Raw genomic sequence first — 19,392 nt, forward strand, 5'->3', positions numbered from 1 at the left:
TTTTTTTTTTTTTCCTAAGCTGATCTGGTCTTGTCATCCTAAAATGATAGAGAGAAAAGAGAGAGAGAAGAGATACAAAGAGTTCCAGAGAGAAAAAAGAGAAAGAAGATATACGGAGAGTTCCAGAGAGAAAAGAGAGTTCCAGACCCTTTGGCCTCTCTCCCTTTCATTGTTATTGTCTCTCTCCCTTTTATTGTTTTATTCAGCCAAACACATCGTTTAGCCCTCCACAAACAGACAATAAAGGACTCACGAAACCAAAAGTGGCACTCTAGAGGCATTGCCTCTTTTTATATAGTTAGTAGACTAATTAAAATCTCAAGACGTTATGGTGTTGAGAAAGAGAGAGAATCACATCTCACCATTGCAACTCCCGACAACCCAACCCAGTCGCAAAACACCCAAGAAGCCCAACCTAATCCACCCACCAATGAAGGGAGCTTGAGAGAGGGAGAGAGAGAGACGAATGGGTTTAAAGACAAAAACATATTTTATTATTTAAATAAACATTACCTTTGAAGACTAAAATTGAAAACAAAAAAATTGTTCTCTGTACTCTGTAGTGACTTTTGGAGAACAATTTTCTTAAAACATGTGTCAAACATTCTTTTCTTTTGGGTCCTACAATTTTTTGTAATTGGAAAATAGAAAAATATTTTTAAAATAACTATTTGAGATAAGATCAGAAGATTGTTAGTGTTGGCTTCGGACAGTTTAGTTTGTTGGCGGGCTTGACAAAAGCTATTTGAGATCAGAAGACTTTTTAGTTTGGCCCAAGTTCAATTCCTTCATTAATATTGTACATTGCTCTTATTTGTAGTTACAACAAGAAGGTTTTACAATGAAAATAGCCAAACACCACGTTTTGGCAAAATTTATGGCAAACTAGCATTGTTTCGGAAATATTTAGCAATCTACCACTTTTTTAGTACTCGAGTTCAGTGAACTCGAGTTTCTAGGTAAGTCACCAACGTGGCACTGCTGATCTGGAATTTGTGTAACTAAAAAGTAATGTGGTACTTGATAATACGGAAATTGAGTACTTCTTTACAGTACTCGATTTTACTAAAGTCGAGTACCTTGTTTTTCGATTCTTTTTTTTTCTTTTTCTTTTTCTTTTTTCTTTTTTCTACTTTTTGTTTCGTAGTAGAAGACTAGTTCCCACCAACTCTGTTGAAACTTCCAAGCAAGTGATGAAATGTAAATGTAAATGTAAACAAACAACAAACCCTTTCTTTTTGCCTTTTTGTCCATCCATCCCAATGCCATTCCCACTCCCACTCCCACTCCCACACCCACACGACAACTAACTTTTCAAAGTCATTATTAGAATTATTAAAAACTCTTTTCTCTTTTCTCTTTCTTTACATTGTAGTCAACGGCTTCGTTTTTAAGTCATCTTGAGCTTAAAAATGGTCGTTGCTCCATTTTTTTTTAATATATAATTTTTTGTCTTAGCGTCTCCATTTTCGACCAAAATCCAATTTTACTCTGTCTACGAGAGAGTTAGAGTACTTGCTGTCTTTTTGTTTGTTTGTTTGAAGCTTCTTGCTACCCACTACTACTATTAAGCTCTTCCCTTCAAACAGGTATTTCAAAACCCACTTATTCCAACTTTCATTTATTTTTTCTTTTTTTTCCTGAAAAATCTTCTTTTTCATTTACATTTACATTTCATCACTTGCTTGGAAGTTTTAGCAGAGTTGGTGGGAACTAGTCTTCTACTATAAAACAAAAAGTAGAAAAAAAAAAAAGTACTTGACTTCCTTAAGATTGAGTACTATAAAGAAGTAATCGATTTCTATAAAATCGAGTACCGCGTTCTAGGTCAGCAATGTCACGCTGGTGGCTCACTTAGGAATTCGAGTTTACTGAACTTGAGTACTATTTAGAACTCGATTTTGTGAAACTCAAGTATTAAAAAAGTGGTAGATTGTTAAATATTTCCGAAACAGTACTAGTTTGCCACAAATTTTGCCAAAACATGGTATTTGACTATTTTCACCAAGGTTTTACCGCAAAAATCTACAAGAAGAATATTGAACTTAAAGAGTTTGGCTCAAGTTCAATTCCACCCCACCACGCTTCACTTCAGAAATACAAAGTTCTTGTGGCATGGAAGGATAAGGGTCAAAATTCAAGTCTCTACGAGTGAGTTTCACACACATATATACTTAGATTAGATTAAAATAGAATTTCTATTTTATATAAAAATAGAAAAAATAAAAAGTTCAATTCCTTCCTTTAAAAGTCCTTTTTTCTCTTACGCACACTTTGAGCGAACAACATTGATTAGACTGCTCCTAGGACTTAGGACTTAGGACTTAGGACTTAAGACTAAGGTTGCGTTTGGATTGGGCGTTTTCTACCCAATCCTGCGTTTGCGTTTTTCCAAAACGTTTTTTTTTTTTTTTTTTTTTTTCACGCGTTTTGGAGCGTTTTGGGTGTTGCGGCGACTGTTCATGCACTGTTCAATGAACAGTAGCCGCAAACTTTGACTTTTCAAATTTTTTTGGACCAATCACAGCACATCGTGTACTGTTTACGGACCCACAAATTTCACTTTTCAGCAACTTTTTCATTAAAAATGGGTCCCACGATACTATTCACATATTTAAAAATTATTTCGCTACAGTGTTTTTCAGTTTTCAGTTTCAATTTTCAATTTTCAGCTGTATCCAAACGGACCCTAAGAATAGGATGGGAGAGTTCTCTAATGGAAAGCCAAACATCTTCCCTTGCATGGCTTTATCTTGATTAGCCTTACCGAAACTGATAGCTCATTCAGCAAAAAAGAAACTGATAGCTCATGGGCCAGTATTGTGATTAAAAAAAAAAAGTTAAAAAAATAATTGACAGGTAAACACGGATATGCGATGAATTCTCATTTGCGAGTCTTATCAATTCAACTATGGAAATTTGTTATGTATGGTACGTTTACTCGGTCTTCGCCTAGACTTTTCTGCTTCCAACTTCCAAGTCTTCCACTATCTAATATCTATGGCCTTAAAATACTTATCTCATTTTTGGTTAGCTGGCGGTGATGTCGCTTTTTGGAGGATATAATTGTAGATATTTTTTTTTAGTAGTGTGACATACACCCTTAATACACAAATTTTTACAAAACTAGAAAAAGCAACTCTGTAAACTGTTTCTTTTTGATATATTGATAATTTCTTATGAGAAATTTTTAGTTCTTATCTACTTATGTATAGTGGTAAATTAAGAGGACGTAGGTTCATGTTACGTGTTGTAATATAAAATTTAATTTTGTTTAAGGTACATAGTGGGGGAGTAAATTAGGAGGAGGGAAGGAGGGAGAGAGAGGTGAGGTTCAAATTATAGACATAAGACACTACAAAAATTATTACCATTAGGAATTGGGATATCACAATCCTTAAACATAAATTTAGTTTTCAAGTACCCACAGACAATACTGCGACTCTAATGGTCTTTTTAGTTGGAGTGAAATGAGCAGACAAAATACAAGAGGAGAAAAAATTGGAGAGAGAATGGGGGTGGGGGAGTTTTCACCCCGAGCCCACCATTTAGGAGAAAATAGTACTAGTTTTCTCCCTAAAGTTGGGGAGAGAACTAAACAGAAAAGTGGGGAGGGAGTAGGTTTGATGAAAAATTACCTATTTGCCCTTCCCCTTATTTAACGTTGGTGTTCTTTTTCTATTTTTGACTTCCTCTTTCTTCTTCTTTTTGTTTTTCCGTGGTATGTTATTGTGCCACGTTGGTTGCCTTGTTTTGCTTCCTTTTCTTTTCTTTTTTCTTTTTTTCCTATCAATGACAATTTTTTTTTAATTATTATTAGTTTTTATTTTGCTAGATGCTTTATTAGTTGTATTAGTTTGTAGTAATTAAAAATTTTATTTTATAAATTATTAGAATTTTTTATTTTTTATGTACTAGGAGTATGAGGGTAAATTTATACTATCTACATTTTCAATCCTCTCACTTTTTTACTCAACCAAACAAAATAGTTTTTCATCTCTCAACTTTTTCACTCCTTCGATCAAACATATGGAGGGAAAACTAAATATTTTCTATCTACCTATACCACCCCTCCCCATTTTCTTTTCTCATACTTTTCCATCCTCCAAACCAAATAGACCCTAGTAGTAGGTTATGTAATCCTCCATTTTCTCCCATCACTTATTTAAGTTTCGTAGACATTGACTCCTCAATGAATAGAGGCCAAACCTAGGCAAGGTCTTCCTTGAACAAGTCACCCCTACAATATTTCTTCATAAGAAAGAAAAAAAAAGTATGTATATTGGTAAACAAATTAATTTTTCTTTCCCCCCTAAAATGAAGTAATCAAGAATAAACATTTTGTGTAAGTTTCCAAATAATATCTTTACATAAATTTTGGAGTTAACAAAAATTCAAAACAAATATCAGTATAACTCAACTTAATTATGAAATTTTAATATGTATTTAGTTGTATTTATTCTTAAATGTGTAAGTGTGTATGCATATGGTTACAAGCTAGTTGTTATTTTATAATTATAGTTAATGTTGTTTATTTGTCTTTCACAATCTCATTTTTATTGGGGATCCATATCTAATCTTTGAGTGGAGTTGTGGATCCAATTTCATTTGTTATTGTTACATGACAATGGCTTTTGAGTGGAGTTGTGATGTGCCTTTGTATTAGAACCCATTTCCCCCTCTTTTGTGTGTGTGTGTTTGTTTCTCAAAAAAAAAAAAAAAAAATCTTGGAATACAATTGGATTAATTTTTTGTTGAAAGTTATCAATGAAAACGAGGTTTAAAAAAATTACTGATACATAAACAAATAAACTAAAAATTTCAACCAAAAAAAAAAAAATAAATAAATTCACACTTTATTTTTAGTTCTATAGAGAATTATTGCTTTGAAGGGGCAACCTAGTACAAATACATGCACACAAGATATTTTGCCAATTTGAAGCCCAAGCTCTCCAACAAGAAACTATACGTACCCAGTCCTCTACGGCTCTATATCTACCTCCTTCCCCTATCCCAGACTCATCTTCTTCTCACTTGGCCGGCTATGCCACTACATTGTCCCACCATTGGCAGCCACTATAAATCAAGGTAAAACTTTTAGTTTTCCTTAAATTCTTGACTTTTAAATACTTGGAGGAGCTATGACTATACTTGACCTCTATGAATCATAATACATGAGCATCAATGGTGTTTTGAAAGGGCTGGAGTTTCAGTTGAGCCGAAACCTTTTGTGCAGGTAATATTTATAACAGGCTAGCCAGATTTATAGCTACCTGACCTGACCCTCCAATGGCAGGCAAAACCACCAGTCTTTTGATGCTTCTCCTTCTCAGCTTCGCCTCCACTCTGCTTATTGGTCACTCAACTTCTCAGAGTGATCGAAAGGTAAATTATGCTTTTCCGCTTAATTTACAGTTGCATTAATTAGGGACGAAGCCAAAATTTCGATTGAGGGGAGAATATGAATATAAAAAAATTCATAAAAGTTCAAAATAACACTCATTCAATATTAGCAATTTATAAACAAACTGAAAAACACAAAATGATTTTTTTTTAGGGTTCTGTTCGGGATCCGTTTATTTTGCTGAAATTGAAAACTTTTTTCTGAAAGTAAGGTAGATAAAAGTAAAAATTAGTTAAAATAGTACAGTGAAACCCATAAATAGTAAAAAAAAGTACAGTGAAGCCATGAATAGTAGTAAAAATAAACTAAATAGTAAAATAAGTTGACAAATTTCATCATGCCATACACGCACTGCAATACATGTATTGTTATTCAGATTAATTATGGTTGCTACTTGCGAGGTAAAAAAAAAAAAAATACAAGAAAACAAAAAATCCAAAGTCAAATGTTACTATAATTAAGATTGTTGTTAACATTAGTTATTATTGCTAATTTAATTATTTATGTCTAGAAATGTTCTGTCTCTTTAATATAAAGATGTCAAACTAAAAACAAGTGCTCAACTATCTTTATTAAAGTTTCTCAAAAAAAAAAAAAAAAAAACTATCTTTATTAAATACTTTACTTAGTCAGCAACCTTTAGAAAAGCAAAAAATCTATAAACACACACACACACACACAAAAAAGACAAAAATTTGCACAATTGTTGATGAGACTAATTGTTACTAGTAGTTAAAAAAATGATGTTACTGATAAATCTATATGAGAACTACGAAAAGTTTGTCAACTCAACTTTTGTGAAAAAATATTGTTAAATTTTTTATACATGTTGCATTGCTATTAAATAAAGGAAATCAAATCTGAATGCTCAACCAACTTTAATCAAATATTTGCTTTTTAGATAAACTTATTGACAAAAAGGGAAAATATCTATAAACACAAAAAATTGTACAATTGTTGATGAGACTAATTGTTAATAGTAGTTAAAAAAATGATGTTAGTGATAAACCAATATGAGAACTACAAAAAGTTTACCAACTCAACTTTTGTGAAAAAAAGTTGTTAAATTTTTTATGTATGTCACATTGCTATTAAATAAAGGAAATCAAATCTGAATGCTCAACCAACTTTAATCAAATATTTGCTTTTTAGATAAATTTATTATAATATTTTAGCCTCTACTAACTTTCTAAAGTGATTGGACCAGCTTTAATTTTGGGCATTTTTTTTCTTCTTAAAAAAAAAAAAAAAAAAATTGGGGAATGAGATTTTGACTATATGAATATGATGGTTTTAGTAAATTTTTGGTAAATGTTTGGGCTTTCATATGCCAATCGTTTAATTTTTGTAGTTGGATTGTTATTTGGGCTTTTTTTTTTTAAGGAGGCGGATGATGTTGTTAGGTTGTTAGGGGGGGCCAAGTTTATTGGGCTAAATTCTAAAATAAGTATTGTGATAAGGAGATTTTTGAAATGCTATATATGGGGGCCATGGCCCCTTTGGTCTCCCGACCCAAATCCCCTACCTCTATCCCTGCCAGCAATTGAAGTATGGTATGTAGTACTTGATTTTTTCTTCTCCCTTTAATTTTAAACTTTGGATACTTCTTAAAAGGGAAAAAAATTATGTGACAAACTATGATTGATTAGTAGAGAATAATGCAAAATACTCATAGAGGAAGACTTTTAGGCATGACTTAATCTGACTTTATTTTCTTGATATGATATGATATGATATTATGCACGCAGGCTTATATTGTGTATATGGGCAACAAGAGGGATGAGGTTTCCACATCATCCCTTTACACAAGCATGCTACAAGATGTCATCGGCAGGTTATAAAAGTAGTATAATGGCACCACCATAAACTCGCTATATGAATGTTATTTTTATTATTATTTTTTTTTTTTGGTTATAACAAGTTTTTGACATTTTTCACGAAAAGTTTTTGTCATGTTATATTTAGCGGGAAAATAAAAAGTGGAGTCTCACATGTTGTATTTTATATCTATGTCACTTGGTTTTTTTAGAATCTTATATCATTATTACATGTAATATAATAAACATTGGTTTTTACATATTATTATAATATTAAGATTATGTGATTCAATATAAATGTTATACATTCAATATATATTTGTGGTTTTACCTTAAAATTATTAATATAATACATTATATATAAAATTTTATTCCCAAAAAGTTAGAAACACTACCCTGGTTAAAATTCCATTTTACATTTTCATTTTATGTTTTGATAAAATATTAAACTTAAGCAATGTACTTTATGTAATATGAGTTAATTTTTCCATTTTGTATTTTTATTAGCTATTATTTTATTATCAATTTCAATTATTTTAGCAATTTTGTAATTTATATAAATATGATTTTTTTTTTTTAATTTATCCATTAGATTCAAAAAAGTTAACAAGATCTCAATTACATAAAAAAAATATATATATGGTTATAGTTATCAAGCATTGAAATGCTTCTAGGTCCTAACCTGTCATAATGCATATGCCTACTTTCAGCCATATTGGTCCAGAATCTTTACTTTATAGCTACAAAAGGAGTTTCCATGGATTTGCAGTGGAGCTAACTGAGCAAGAAGCTCAAAAAATGGCTGGTGGGTGAACCTAATCACAATTCTTCCCCCTCTCTAACCCCCCCACCTCCCCCCCCCCCCCCCCCCCCAAAAAAAAAAAAAAAATCTTGAATTCATAACAAAATGATGTAACAATGAATATGTAGGAATGGATGGGGTAGTGTCGGTGTTCCCTAACCAAAAAAAAGAGCTCCATACAACAAGGTCATGGGACTTCCTTGGCCTTCCTAAGCAAGTCAATAGACCAACAACTAAGAGCGACGTCATTATAGGAGTATTCGACACTGGAATTTGGCCGGAGTCTGATAGCTTTAATGACAAAGGATTTGGTCCACCACCTAGCAAATGGAAGGGCAAATGTCAAGCCCCAACCAATTTCACTTGCAACAAGTATATCTTTAACATCCATCTATTGCGTTTTGTATTCTATTTTATAAATTACTAACATGACTAATTGTAATTAGTGAACAATAAAATTGATGTCAATTGTAAAGCAAGTAAAAGTAATATTGTTCCAATCACAAAAGGCCATGTTAGCAATTAAGGAAAAAATTTGTGAAAAATGTTGTGCCAAGCATGTAAATTTAGAATTAATCAAAAGTACAACTAACAAATGTGGTTAAAATTAACGCAGTAAAATCATTGGAGCAAAATATTACCGTAGCGATCGAGATTTTCAAAAAGAAGATTTTCGATCTCCAAGAGATTCAGAAGGCCATGGAACACATGTTGCATCAATAGCAGCTGGGAACTTAGTGAGCAAGGCCAGCGTAAAAGGCATTGGTTTGGGAACAGCACGAGGAGGGCTTCCATCAGCACGTATTGCTGTGTACAAAGTATGTTGGTATCTTGGCTGTGATGATGTTGATATTCTTGCAGCATTCGATGATGCCATTGCTGATGGAGTTGACATAATATCTATTTCAATTGGTGGATCTTCTGACAACTATTTTATGGATACAATTGCCATTGGTGCCTTTCATGGTATGAGAAATGGAATATTGACATCAAGTTCTGCTGGTAACCGAGGTCCATATCTAGCAACACTCTCAAGCTTCGCCCCATGGTCTCTTTCTGTGGCTGCAAGCACCATGGACCGAAAGTTCTACACCAAGGTCCGATTAGGTAACAACAAGATCTTTGAGGTAATTAATATGCCCTTGTGGAATTTAATTAGGGATTTTTTTGATAATAATAATAATAATTATTTTTGACCTATAAGAAAAGATTCTATGTAATTTGTTTTTCTGAAAAATAATAACATTAATAAAATGCAAATACATAAGGAAAAATTCCTATATCCTAATCTTGGTGTTATATTTTATACTTCACTAATTGTAGTCTACAACACATTCCTAATTTTTCCTTAGAAAGTAACAATAAATTGAGATATAAAAAATATAGGCATATAATATAAGGTAATTGAAGAAACATAAAGTAAAACACTCAGTCGCATAATGTGAGAATTGGAGTTGCATTCTATTTGAAACTGCTGAGCGAACCATTTCCTTAATAGTACTGTCGAATTGCATGTGTAAAGCCTATGGTATAAAAATAAAACTGCAAACTAATTTGTAGAATTTCTTTACTTCGTGTGTAGGGTATTTCAATTAATACATTTGACCTCAAAAATGAAACGTATCCAATTATTTATGGTGGAGATGCACCAAACAAGACAGAAGAGTATGATTCATCCCTGTCCAGGTAATTGAAAAAAAAAAAAAAAAAAAAGTAACTTTTTTTGATATATACATATACAAAATGAAAAATTCTAATATCACAAAAAATTACACAACTTCTTTGCTATAATTGTGATGTGACAAAGTGTGACTGGTGAAGAAAAAATTATGGGTCTATTTATAAGTGATAATTAACCATTCATAGTTTGTCATGTCAGAGTTGTAACAAAAAAGTGGTAGAATAGTTTGTGGTCTTAGAACTACTCACAAACAAAAGGAGCAATTTTATGGTTTTTTTTTTTTTTTGGGAGATGAATGGTAGAAATTGTATTAAACTAGCAGGTAGAAATTCCTTTTGCTTCAAAGGAGTGGTACCAATTATCAAGAGCTTTATAACTTAATTGAAACTTTTTAGTATTTTCAATGGAAACATTTAAGATTCATATTCATCCACTTAACTATCGAATTATTGAAAAAAAGCGTATTCTAACATGGAAGTATTATAAAAGAAAAGTTGGTAGTTAAAAAAAATGGAACTTATTGGAAAAATGCAGGTATTGCTACGAAGATTCCTTGGACAAAAATTTGGTGAAAGGTAAAATTGTACTTTGTGATGTTGAGAATTATGGGGTTGGGCAACTCTTAGCTGGTGCAGTTGGTACTGTGATGCAAGGCCGACGCCCCAGTTCTGGGGCTTTTGCGTTTCCCTTGCCTGCAGCTTACCTTAGCTTGGAGGATGGTGGCGATATTTACTTGTACATAAATTCGACAAGGTATTAATCTAAAATATCCTAGACAATTAAGGACTTCACAACTCACAGGACACACTAATCCTAATCAAGATGCACAATTTTACAGAAGCCCAACTGCGACTATTCTTAAGACTGATGACCGTAAAGATCCATTTGCGCCTTACATAGCTGAGTTCTCATCTAGAGGTCCAAACCCAGCTGCACACAACATTCTCAAGGTAACTTCCTAGTAATCAGTAATCGCTTTTATTATACATCAATCACAACCGACTATGTCAATAGTGGTGAATAAAGTTATAAAATATGTTACTCCCCTAGAATTATTGGTATTATTATTCTTATTGAAACCTATTTTATGTTGTTTTAGCCCGATTTAGCTGCTTTTGGAGTGGACATTCTAGCTGCATGGCCACCAATTTCTCCAATTTCCCCAATTTCTGATGTCAATTTTGATAAGAGAGCATTGTCATATAATATAATCTCGGGGACATCAATGTCTTGCCCTCATGGTTCAGGGGCGGCTGCATACATCAAATCTTTCCACCCCACATGGTCACCTGCGGCTATCAAATCTGCTCTAATGACTACTGGTAATAGCTATATTCAGTTCCTAATCTTGGTCATTTTAAGGCCAAACTAATTAGTTTGTTCTTTAAGTCTAAATTGATTGTTTTAAATCCCTAACAAAAGGGAGTCTCTTTTGTCTCTAAAGCTTAAAGTGATCGTCTTTTGTCCCTAACATGTCTAACATAATGATGATGTGTTAGTTTTTAGTTTGGTCATGTCATTGTTTCATTAGAGAGATTTGACGGTTGTTGAATATATATATATATATATATATATATATAAAGATTACCTTAAGTTTGTTAGGAATTAAAAGATATAACTTTAAACTTTAGGAACTAATATAATTGGTAAATTAAAGTTTAAAGTTTAAGGATTAATATTGTATTTTATCCTCATTTTAATATAAACCATAACCACAACCAAATTTGGTGTAATACTTGCAGCTGTCCCCATGAATCCTGAAGAGAGCTCTGGAGCTGAATTTGCATATGGTGCAGGCAATATTAATCCACATAGGGGTGCAAATCCTGGTTTAATATATGATATTGATGCACTTGACTACATAGCTTTTTTGTGTGGACAAGGATATAGTACGAAGTTATTACAAGCTATTACCGGAGACACTAGTAGTTGTCCCAAAGGTACTAATAGAAAAGTTTTCGATCTAAACTATCCTTCTTTTGCTCTATCCCCACCATCCTCAAATTCTATAAGTCATGTTTTCAATCGGACAATCACCAATGTTGGAACATCAACATCTACATACAAAGCTATTGTGAGCACCCCACCTGGACTTAGTATCAAAGTGAACCCTAGTGTTCTATCATTTACATCTCTCAAACAAAAGCTATCATTTTCCCTTATGATTAAAGGAACAATAGATAGACAAATAGTCTCTGCTTCTTTAATTTGGGATGATGGCACATTTCAAGTGAGGAGCCCCATTATTGTTGTGTATGAAGCATTTTGACATTCTATATATGGAACATGTATTACCAATATTAAGCAAGCAAAAGCTTTGAATTCAAAAATAATATTAACTAGTCGCTAACCCGTGCGATGCACGGGAAAGCTACCAATTTTTTCCAAATGATGTGACATTAGCTATTGGAATTCAATATCAATTCTCTAGTAGCATGTTGTTATTTTTCTATTTCATTTATTTCATGTCTTCCACTAAATATTCAATGCATTCATTATATTTAAAAACATATATTCAAATTGATTACCTAAGTGTTTGCAAAAAACTACAATTCAATCAACTCTAGAATACAAAATAGGCTGGGGTAAAAAATAAATCATAACTCAGTTTCCACACAAAAACAAAGGAAGCAAGCTGATAACTCCACCTCAATCAGTTTCCACTAAACAAATTCAAACCCATAGCTCAGTTTCCACACAAAAACAATTCAAATTGACCAATAGCTCAGTTTCCACACAAAAACATATATTCAATTTGATTATCTTAGTGTGTGCACAAAAACTCAATTCAATCAACTCTAGAATACAAAATAGGTTGGGAACTTCTTTTTCTAAAGAAAAATCTTGATGTTATATATCATGGCATATTCCCAAATACATTTTCGTATCTACCTATAAAATTTTACCATAAAATACACAATAACTTCTTTCTTATAAGCTACCTGATTATGCAAGCATCAAGTAAAATAGCATTCCTAATCCATATATGCATGCATACAAATTGCAGGGTTCACGAATAAAATAGACCTTCACAAAAGCAAAAAATTCCTCCTGAATGCGAACAACAACTGCCATTCTCTTCAAGTGGGATGCAAAGTGGTGTCTCTGAACAATCTGAACAGCATTGCCACTTCCCCTGCAATTTATAGCATGTCATAAAATCATGAAAAAAAAAAAATCTATTTATGCAGAAATTGGCTTCAAGACTTTAGTGGCTGTTTCCACCAAAATTAATAGACAAAGATATAGTCAATGACCAACTGAACTCTTTTTGATTGCTACCTTCATTTGTCTTTACTCTGGTTCTTAAGTGATTTTTTTACCCTCTTATGCTCTTTTATTAAGAATCTCTTGCTACATGTTCTTTAACAAAAAGAACATGTAAAGAAAGGAACCAATAACAGAAGCAAAAAGCGCAGCTAAAGCAAGGAAAAAGATAAAGAAAACGAATACATGTCCATAAAATCACATTCCAATCTTGGATTAAAGAATGAAAATAAAACTATATATAGAAATAAAGCCCAAAGAGCAATAAGACTAATGATATTGAAATGTCACAGCATACCTTTTTGGCATGACCTTTTCATCTGACTTATAACTCCAATCAATTCCCTTAAGTGCAGCCTTCTCTAGAGGATCACCTACCTACAGGCAACAATTCTTATTATTTTGTTACAAGAGTGGGCCTACAGGAATTTGTGATATGACAGCAACAGGAGCAATTATAAGCAAATAATTTTCAAATAAAAGATTGAAAATAATGTTCATCAGTGAGAAATGAAACATAAAAGCAAAACTTCAAGTAAAATATGAACAAAATATGATTAAAAAAATGGAACTTTCTAACACAGCAAGGACTCAAAGTAACATACATACTGAACAATGCCAGCAGGGAAAGACAAAACTACTCTTTGCCAAAGTATGTTTCCTATTGTGCCAAAGGTGGATGTAAATTTTCAACATATAGGTTAAGGGTTCCATTCTCATAGACAACCAAATTACACAGGGACACAGCAAGGATTCAAAGAACATACATACTGAACAATGCCAACAGGGAAAGAAAGAAATAATCTTTGCCGAAGTATGTTTTCTATTGTGCCAAAGTTGGATGTAAGTTCTTAATAGATAGGTTGAGAGTTCTTTTCTAACTGATGTTATTCTCAAGTTCCTAGTTTCTAGTAAGGGGCATCTTCTAAGAAAGTAGTCTCAAACAGTTTAACAACAACAGGTAACTTGAACCAACCAACATGAGTAAAAAAGAAGGATGAAGTGAATGAAAAAGAAGATACAAATCAATAGTTGTGAGCCATTTAAGGCTAACAAAATCTGAAGCAGCAATCTCTATTTCATTTTATTTCTCATACATACATGGCACATCCAATCTAAATGCCACAAGCAAACCAACCAGCCAAAAAGTAGGACCATAAAAGCACAAACTACATTAAGGAAAATTTATTATAGGTTCTCCATAAGGGAGCTGACGAACATTCAATAGTGTATTCAAATATGATTGCAGAAAAATGGTCACGGTTGGCATTCCTTGCAGACCAATGATACTTGGATAATTACATCAAATTCATAAGAATCCTGAGATTGTTAATAAAAGAATTCTGATGCCAAGCACTTGACTAAAATCTTATGCTGTGAAAAGTGCAATTCTTTACCAAAATACACTATATATATATATATATAGACGAAACAAATAGCTTTAGAAACCCAATGTAATTCACCATCCAAGTACAACAATAAGGTTTGTCACAAAACTGAAAACCATATAAAATTACTTAATACTTATTATCCATGTCTATTATTGATTCAAGTGAAAACCAAAAAATTATTTTGGCCACAGTACATGTTAATCTATTCTGTATCAGCCTCATCAGCCTGAATTGCCCGATTACATACTGAATTATGTTTGCAAGATCAATAAAACACGTAAACATTGATTATTGATATTGTATAAATACCCACCAACCAAAATCAACAACACACAAAAAGAAAAGCAATTTGCTGATGGAAAAAACAAAAACTTACTTTGTTTGGTTTGGAGGCAGACCCTTTTGCCGATGGATGAAGAGACCGAGCGAGGTTTGGAGGCAGACCCTTTTGCTGATGGATGGAGAGAGAGAGTGACTGAGAGAGAGAAAAGCAGGCCCTTTTGCTGATGGATGAAGAGAGCGAGCGACTGAGAGAGAGAAAAGGAGAGGCGCTTGCGAAAAGAGAGGTTTATAATGGTTTTCTTAGGTTTCGGTTTTTTTTTTTTTTGGTTTTGGTTTTATTGTTTTATGTTTTATTATTTTTTTTTTTTAATGTTGTGCTGACGTGGAAAATTGTGGGAGCTTCAAAAGCTTCGGTTTTATATATATATATAGATAATAAAGCAAAAGCTTTGAAGTATTATGCTCATATTAAGAAGGATGATAGTGGCGATGAAACTACACCACAAAAAATGGTTGTAAACTTTTGTTGCTTGATTGTACTTAACTGTAGTACCCCCATTAAAGATTATGTCTTTCTGATATGTAATCAGGGTCAACTTAATACAATTTGAGACCTAAGATAATGGTGTATTAATCTTATTTCTCAAAAAAAAAAATGATACATACATTCACAACATTTTCATAATAAAGGCGAATCGTAAAATACAATATACAACTTGATTAATTTTATATAAAGAATCAAATATCTTGATTTATTTATAAAATTCAACAAATATATATATATATATATAGTTTTACCTTTTTATTTTGTAAAATGTTTGGGATAGATACTATTATAAATACTAATTAAAATCTCAAGTCGTTATGGTGTTTTGAGAGAGAGAGAGAGAGAGAGAGTATGTTGCGACTCACCATTGCAATTCCTGACAACCCAGCCTTGCCGCAAAACACCCAAGAAGCCCAACCTAATTCGCCCACCGATGAAGGGAGCTTGAGAGAGAGAGAGAGAGAGAGAGAAATGGGTTTAAAGACAAAAACATATATTATTATTAAAATAAACATTGCCTTTGAAGACTAAATTAAATTGAAAACAAAAAACTGTTCTCTGTAGTGACTTTTGAGAACAATTTTCTTAAAATAGGCGTTAAATACACTTTTCTTTTGGGACCTACAATTTTCTGTAATTGGAAAACAAAAAAATTATTTTTAAAATAACTATTTGAGATAAGATCAGAAGATTGATAGTGTTGGCCTCGGACAGTTTAATTAGTTTGTTGGCGGGCTTAACAAAAGCTATTTGAGGCTAGAAGAGTCTCTAGTTTGGCCCAAGTTCAGTTCCTTCCTTTAAAATGTCCATTTCTCTCATGTACACTTTGAGTGAACAACATTGACTAGACTGCTCTAAGGACTAAGAATAGGATAAGGGAGTTTGGAGTAATTCTAGTATCACATAAATTGTTATAATTTTTTATATAACTATCTTACATGTTAGACTGTGATTGATTATCTGTTACTTTCATATTAAATTGTTACTTTTTTTCTATCATTCATAATTTGTAATGTGGACAGTATGACACAAGTCTTGTCATGCCCAATATTATGATAAAAAAAATGTTGACAGGTAACATAGGTATGCAATGAATTTGTTAAGTGTCTCATTTTCAAATCTTGTCAACGTTGGAAATTTGTTAAGTGTGGGTTTACTCGGTCTTCGCGTAGACTTTTCTGCCTCCACAATTTATTGCCTTAAAATACTTACGGCATTTTTGGTTAGTTGTTGGTGATGTCGCTTTTTGGAATATATAATTGTAGATAGTGTTTACTACAAGCACTGCTAATACACAAACTTTTGCAGAATTAGCAACTGTGTAAACTTATTTGTTTTTGATATATTGATAACTTCTTAAGAGAAATTTTTTTAGTACGTAATCTAATTATCTAGTTATGTATAGTAATATTGAAGCCTTAAATTAAGAGGACCTATTACGTGTTGTAATATAAATTTTAATTTTGTTTAAGGTATATTGTGGGGGAGTTAATTAGGAGGAGGAGATTAAAGAGAGGTGAGATTCAAACTATATATAGACATCGGACACGACTAAGATATCACTATAGACTATCACAATCCTTAATACATAAATTTGGTTTTCAAGCACCCACAGACAATACTAGTTTTGAGGTTATGCTATGGCTGAACCCATTGGATGAGTATCTATGGTCCCCGGTCCTCCATTTCCCAATCTCTTATTTAGATTCTACAGACATTGGTTACTCAATGAATAGATGTTGTGATGGTTAATGGTCATACCTAGGCAAGGTCTTCCTTGGACAAGTCACCCCCTACAATTTTTCTCTATAACAAACAATAAAGAAAGAAAGAAGAGTATGTATATTGGGAAAAATTATTAGGTACTCCCGGAGTACCATAAATGTGTACTCTCTCGTCTCACATGAATGGTGGGTCCTATCATGAATTTAATTAATGGAACCTACCATTCATGTGAGAGGAGAGAATACGCACTTATGGTATGTTGGGATAAATCCCCGTCTATGTGTGAATTAAATTAAATATAACCCAAGCAATAAAGAAAATAGAAATCTACGGAAACAATAAAAAAAATCAAACAATAAGAACACCAAGAAATTACGTGGAAAACCCTCCAGTGTAGAGGGAAAAATCTTGAGGCAAATCCAATCAATCCACTATGATAAAATAGAGATTACAACACTCAAGTTATACCCAAAACCTGAGTTCACAATAAATTGGGAAAATACAATAATACTTCTAGGAACAAATACAACCTCACCACAAAATCCGGTAGCAAGATCTTCCACTTTGAATACTTCAACTCTCTATGGCTGTAGCACTCAAATAATCATCCTAAAGAAAACCCCTCAATTTATCTTCCTTGTGTGTCTTGAGCAAAAGAAAAATCACATTTTCTTTTTTCCCTCAGTGCCGCACAAAGCACCAATATTTGTCCTTCAGTCGGCTTCAAATTTGTGTTTCACTCTTCAGTCTCTCTGAATCTCTCACACTATACGTGAAAGCACGAAATATGCTTTATATAAAAGTTCTGCCGCCTACACTCCTATTCTTAATTGAATAGGAGTCTTTGACTTCTTGTGCAACACATACACCTATTTCTAATGGAAATAGGATTCCTTATATATGGGCTGGACTCTAGGTGTCGTGCACCTCAACAATCTCCCCCTCCTGCCCATCGAGGAAAGAGATCTTCATCCCAACTCTTCAGTTAGAATTCATGCCGGCTGTTCTGGTACAAAGCTCAAGCTTCTCTTTGGTCACAACCTTAGTCAACATATCAATTGGATTCTTCTCAGTTTGAATCTTTCTCAGATACATCAATATTTTTTCAACAACTAGTCTTATTCAATGGTATCTTACTTCAATGTGCTTCAAGTGAGAATGGAACATAGCATTCTTGCTCAAGTCTATTGCACTTTGACTATCACAATGAACTAACACTTGTCTTGCGTCAAACTCAATTCTTGGAGAAATCGTTTCATCCAAAGCATTTCTTTACTTGCTTCATTCGCTGCAATATACTCAGCCTTAGTTGTAGATAAGGCAGCACACTTCTACAATTTTGACTGCCATGATACAGCTCCCCCTACAAAAGTAAATAAATACCAAGAAGTAGATTTTCTACCATCAAGGTCACCAGCCATATCTGCATCTGTATAACCCTCCAAAACTGGTTTAGAGCTACCAAAACTCAAGCAAGACTTAAAGCTACCTCTCAAATATCTAAAGATCCACTTCACTGCTTCCTAGTGATCTTTATTGGGATTAACCATAAACCTGTTGACAACATCAACTGCATGAGCAATATCTAGTCATGTGCAAACCATAACATACATCAAACTCCCGATTGCAGAGGAATAAGGAACTGATGCCATGTTCTCTTTCTCTTTCATGGATGACGGACAAGATTTCTTACTTAGCTTGAAATGACCGCCAAGAGGTGTACCAATTGGTTTGGCATGCTTCATGTTAAACCTTTCAAGTATTCTCTCAACATATTTTTCTTATGACAATCATAACTTCTTGGCTTTCCTATCACGTGTATTTTTCATGCCTAGAATTTGTCGTGCTGGACCTAAGTCTTTCATATCAAAGGCCTTGAACAAATCCTTCTTCAAATCACCAATCATACTAGCATCTTGCCCTACTATCAACATATCATCTACAGATAACAGAAGAATAAGAAATTTACCATCAGGAAACTTTTTGACATACACACAATGATTTACATTTGTCTTTGTGTACCCATGACCTATCATGAATGAGTTAAACTTCTTGTACCACTGTCTAGGAACTTGCTTCAACCCATGCAAACTCTTCTTCAATCTGCACACCATGTGTTCTTTTCCTTTCACTTCAAATCCCTCTAGCTGTACCATGTAGATCTCTTCCTCCAAATCACCATGGAGGAAAGCAGTCTGCACATCTAATTACTCAAGCTCAAGATCCAAGCTAGCTACTAATCCCAGAACTACTCAAATGGAACTCATCTTTACTACTGGAGAGAATATTTCATCAAAATCAACCCCATGTTTCTAACTAAAACCCTGGACCACCAATCAAGCTTTGTACTTCACTAACTTTTCACTATCTTTCTTGAACACCTATTTATTTCTCAATGCCTTCTTACCTTTTGGAAGTTCAACCAACTCATAAGTTTTATTCTTGTGCAAAGAATTCATCTTTTCTTGCATAGCCT

General features: G+C 33.1%; 1 protein-coding gene and 1 long non-coding RNA gene across 4 annotated transcripts; one reads left to right on the plus strand and one right to left on the minus strand.

The window, feature by feature from the left end:
• Positions 1–4,958: 4,958 nt before the first annotated feature.
• On the plus strand, positions 4,959–12,035 carry LOC115955209 (cucumisin-like). Of its 3 annotated transcripts, XM_031073270.1 has the most exons (11): positions 4,959–5,088; positions 5,237–5,385; positions 7,153–7,238; positions 7,932–8,026; positions 8,152–8,395; positions 8,640–9,150; positions 9,606–9,709; positions 10,239–10,457; positions 10,543–10,654; positions 10,804–11,026; positions 11,447–12,035. In XM_031073270.1, the coding sequence occupies exons 2-11, from the start codon at positions 5,290–5,292 to the stop codon at positions 11,971–11,973; spliced, it is 2,217 nt and encodes a 738-aa protein (XP_030929130.1). In that variant the 5' UTR covers positions 4,959–5,088; positions 5,237–5,289; the 3' UTR covers positions 11,974–12,035. The 3 variants fall into 3 exon arrangements, with proteins under 3 accessions (XP_030929130.1, XP_030929131.1, XP_030929132.1); XM_031073271.1 differs by lacking the exon at positions 7,153–7,238 and having other exon boundaries at positions 4,959–5,385; XM_031073272.1 differs by lacking the exons at positions 4,959–5,088; positions 5,237–5,385 and having other exon boundaries at positions 6,021–7,247.
• Positions 12,036–12,322: 287 nt separating this feature from the next.
• Positions 12,323–14,835, minus strand: LOC115954746. Its single transcript, XR_004083950.1, has 3 exons — positions 14,739–14,835; positions 13,270–13,349; positions 12,323–12,840 (listed from the first exon to the last, which is right to left on the minus strand). It is a non-coding gene; the product is annotated as an uncharacterized LOC115954746 (long non-coding RNA).
• Positions 14,836–19,392: the final 4,557 nt, after the last annotated feature.

Source organism: Quercus lobata, chromosome 8, assembly GCF_001633185.2.
Source record: "Quercus lobata isolate SW786 chromosome 8, ValleyOak3.0 Primary Assembly, whole genome shotgun sequence".
In the NCBI taxonomy this organism is placed as follows: domain Eukaryota; kingdom Viridiplantae; phylum Streptophyta; class Magnoliopsida; order Fagales; family Fagaceae; genus Quercus; species Quercus lobata.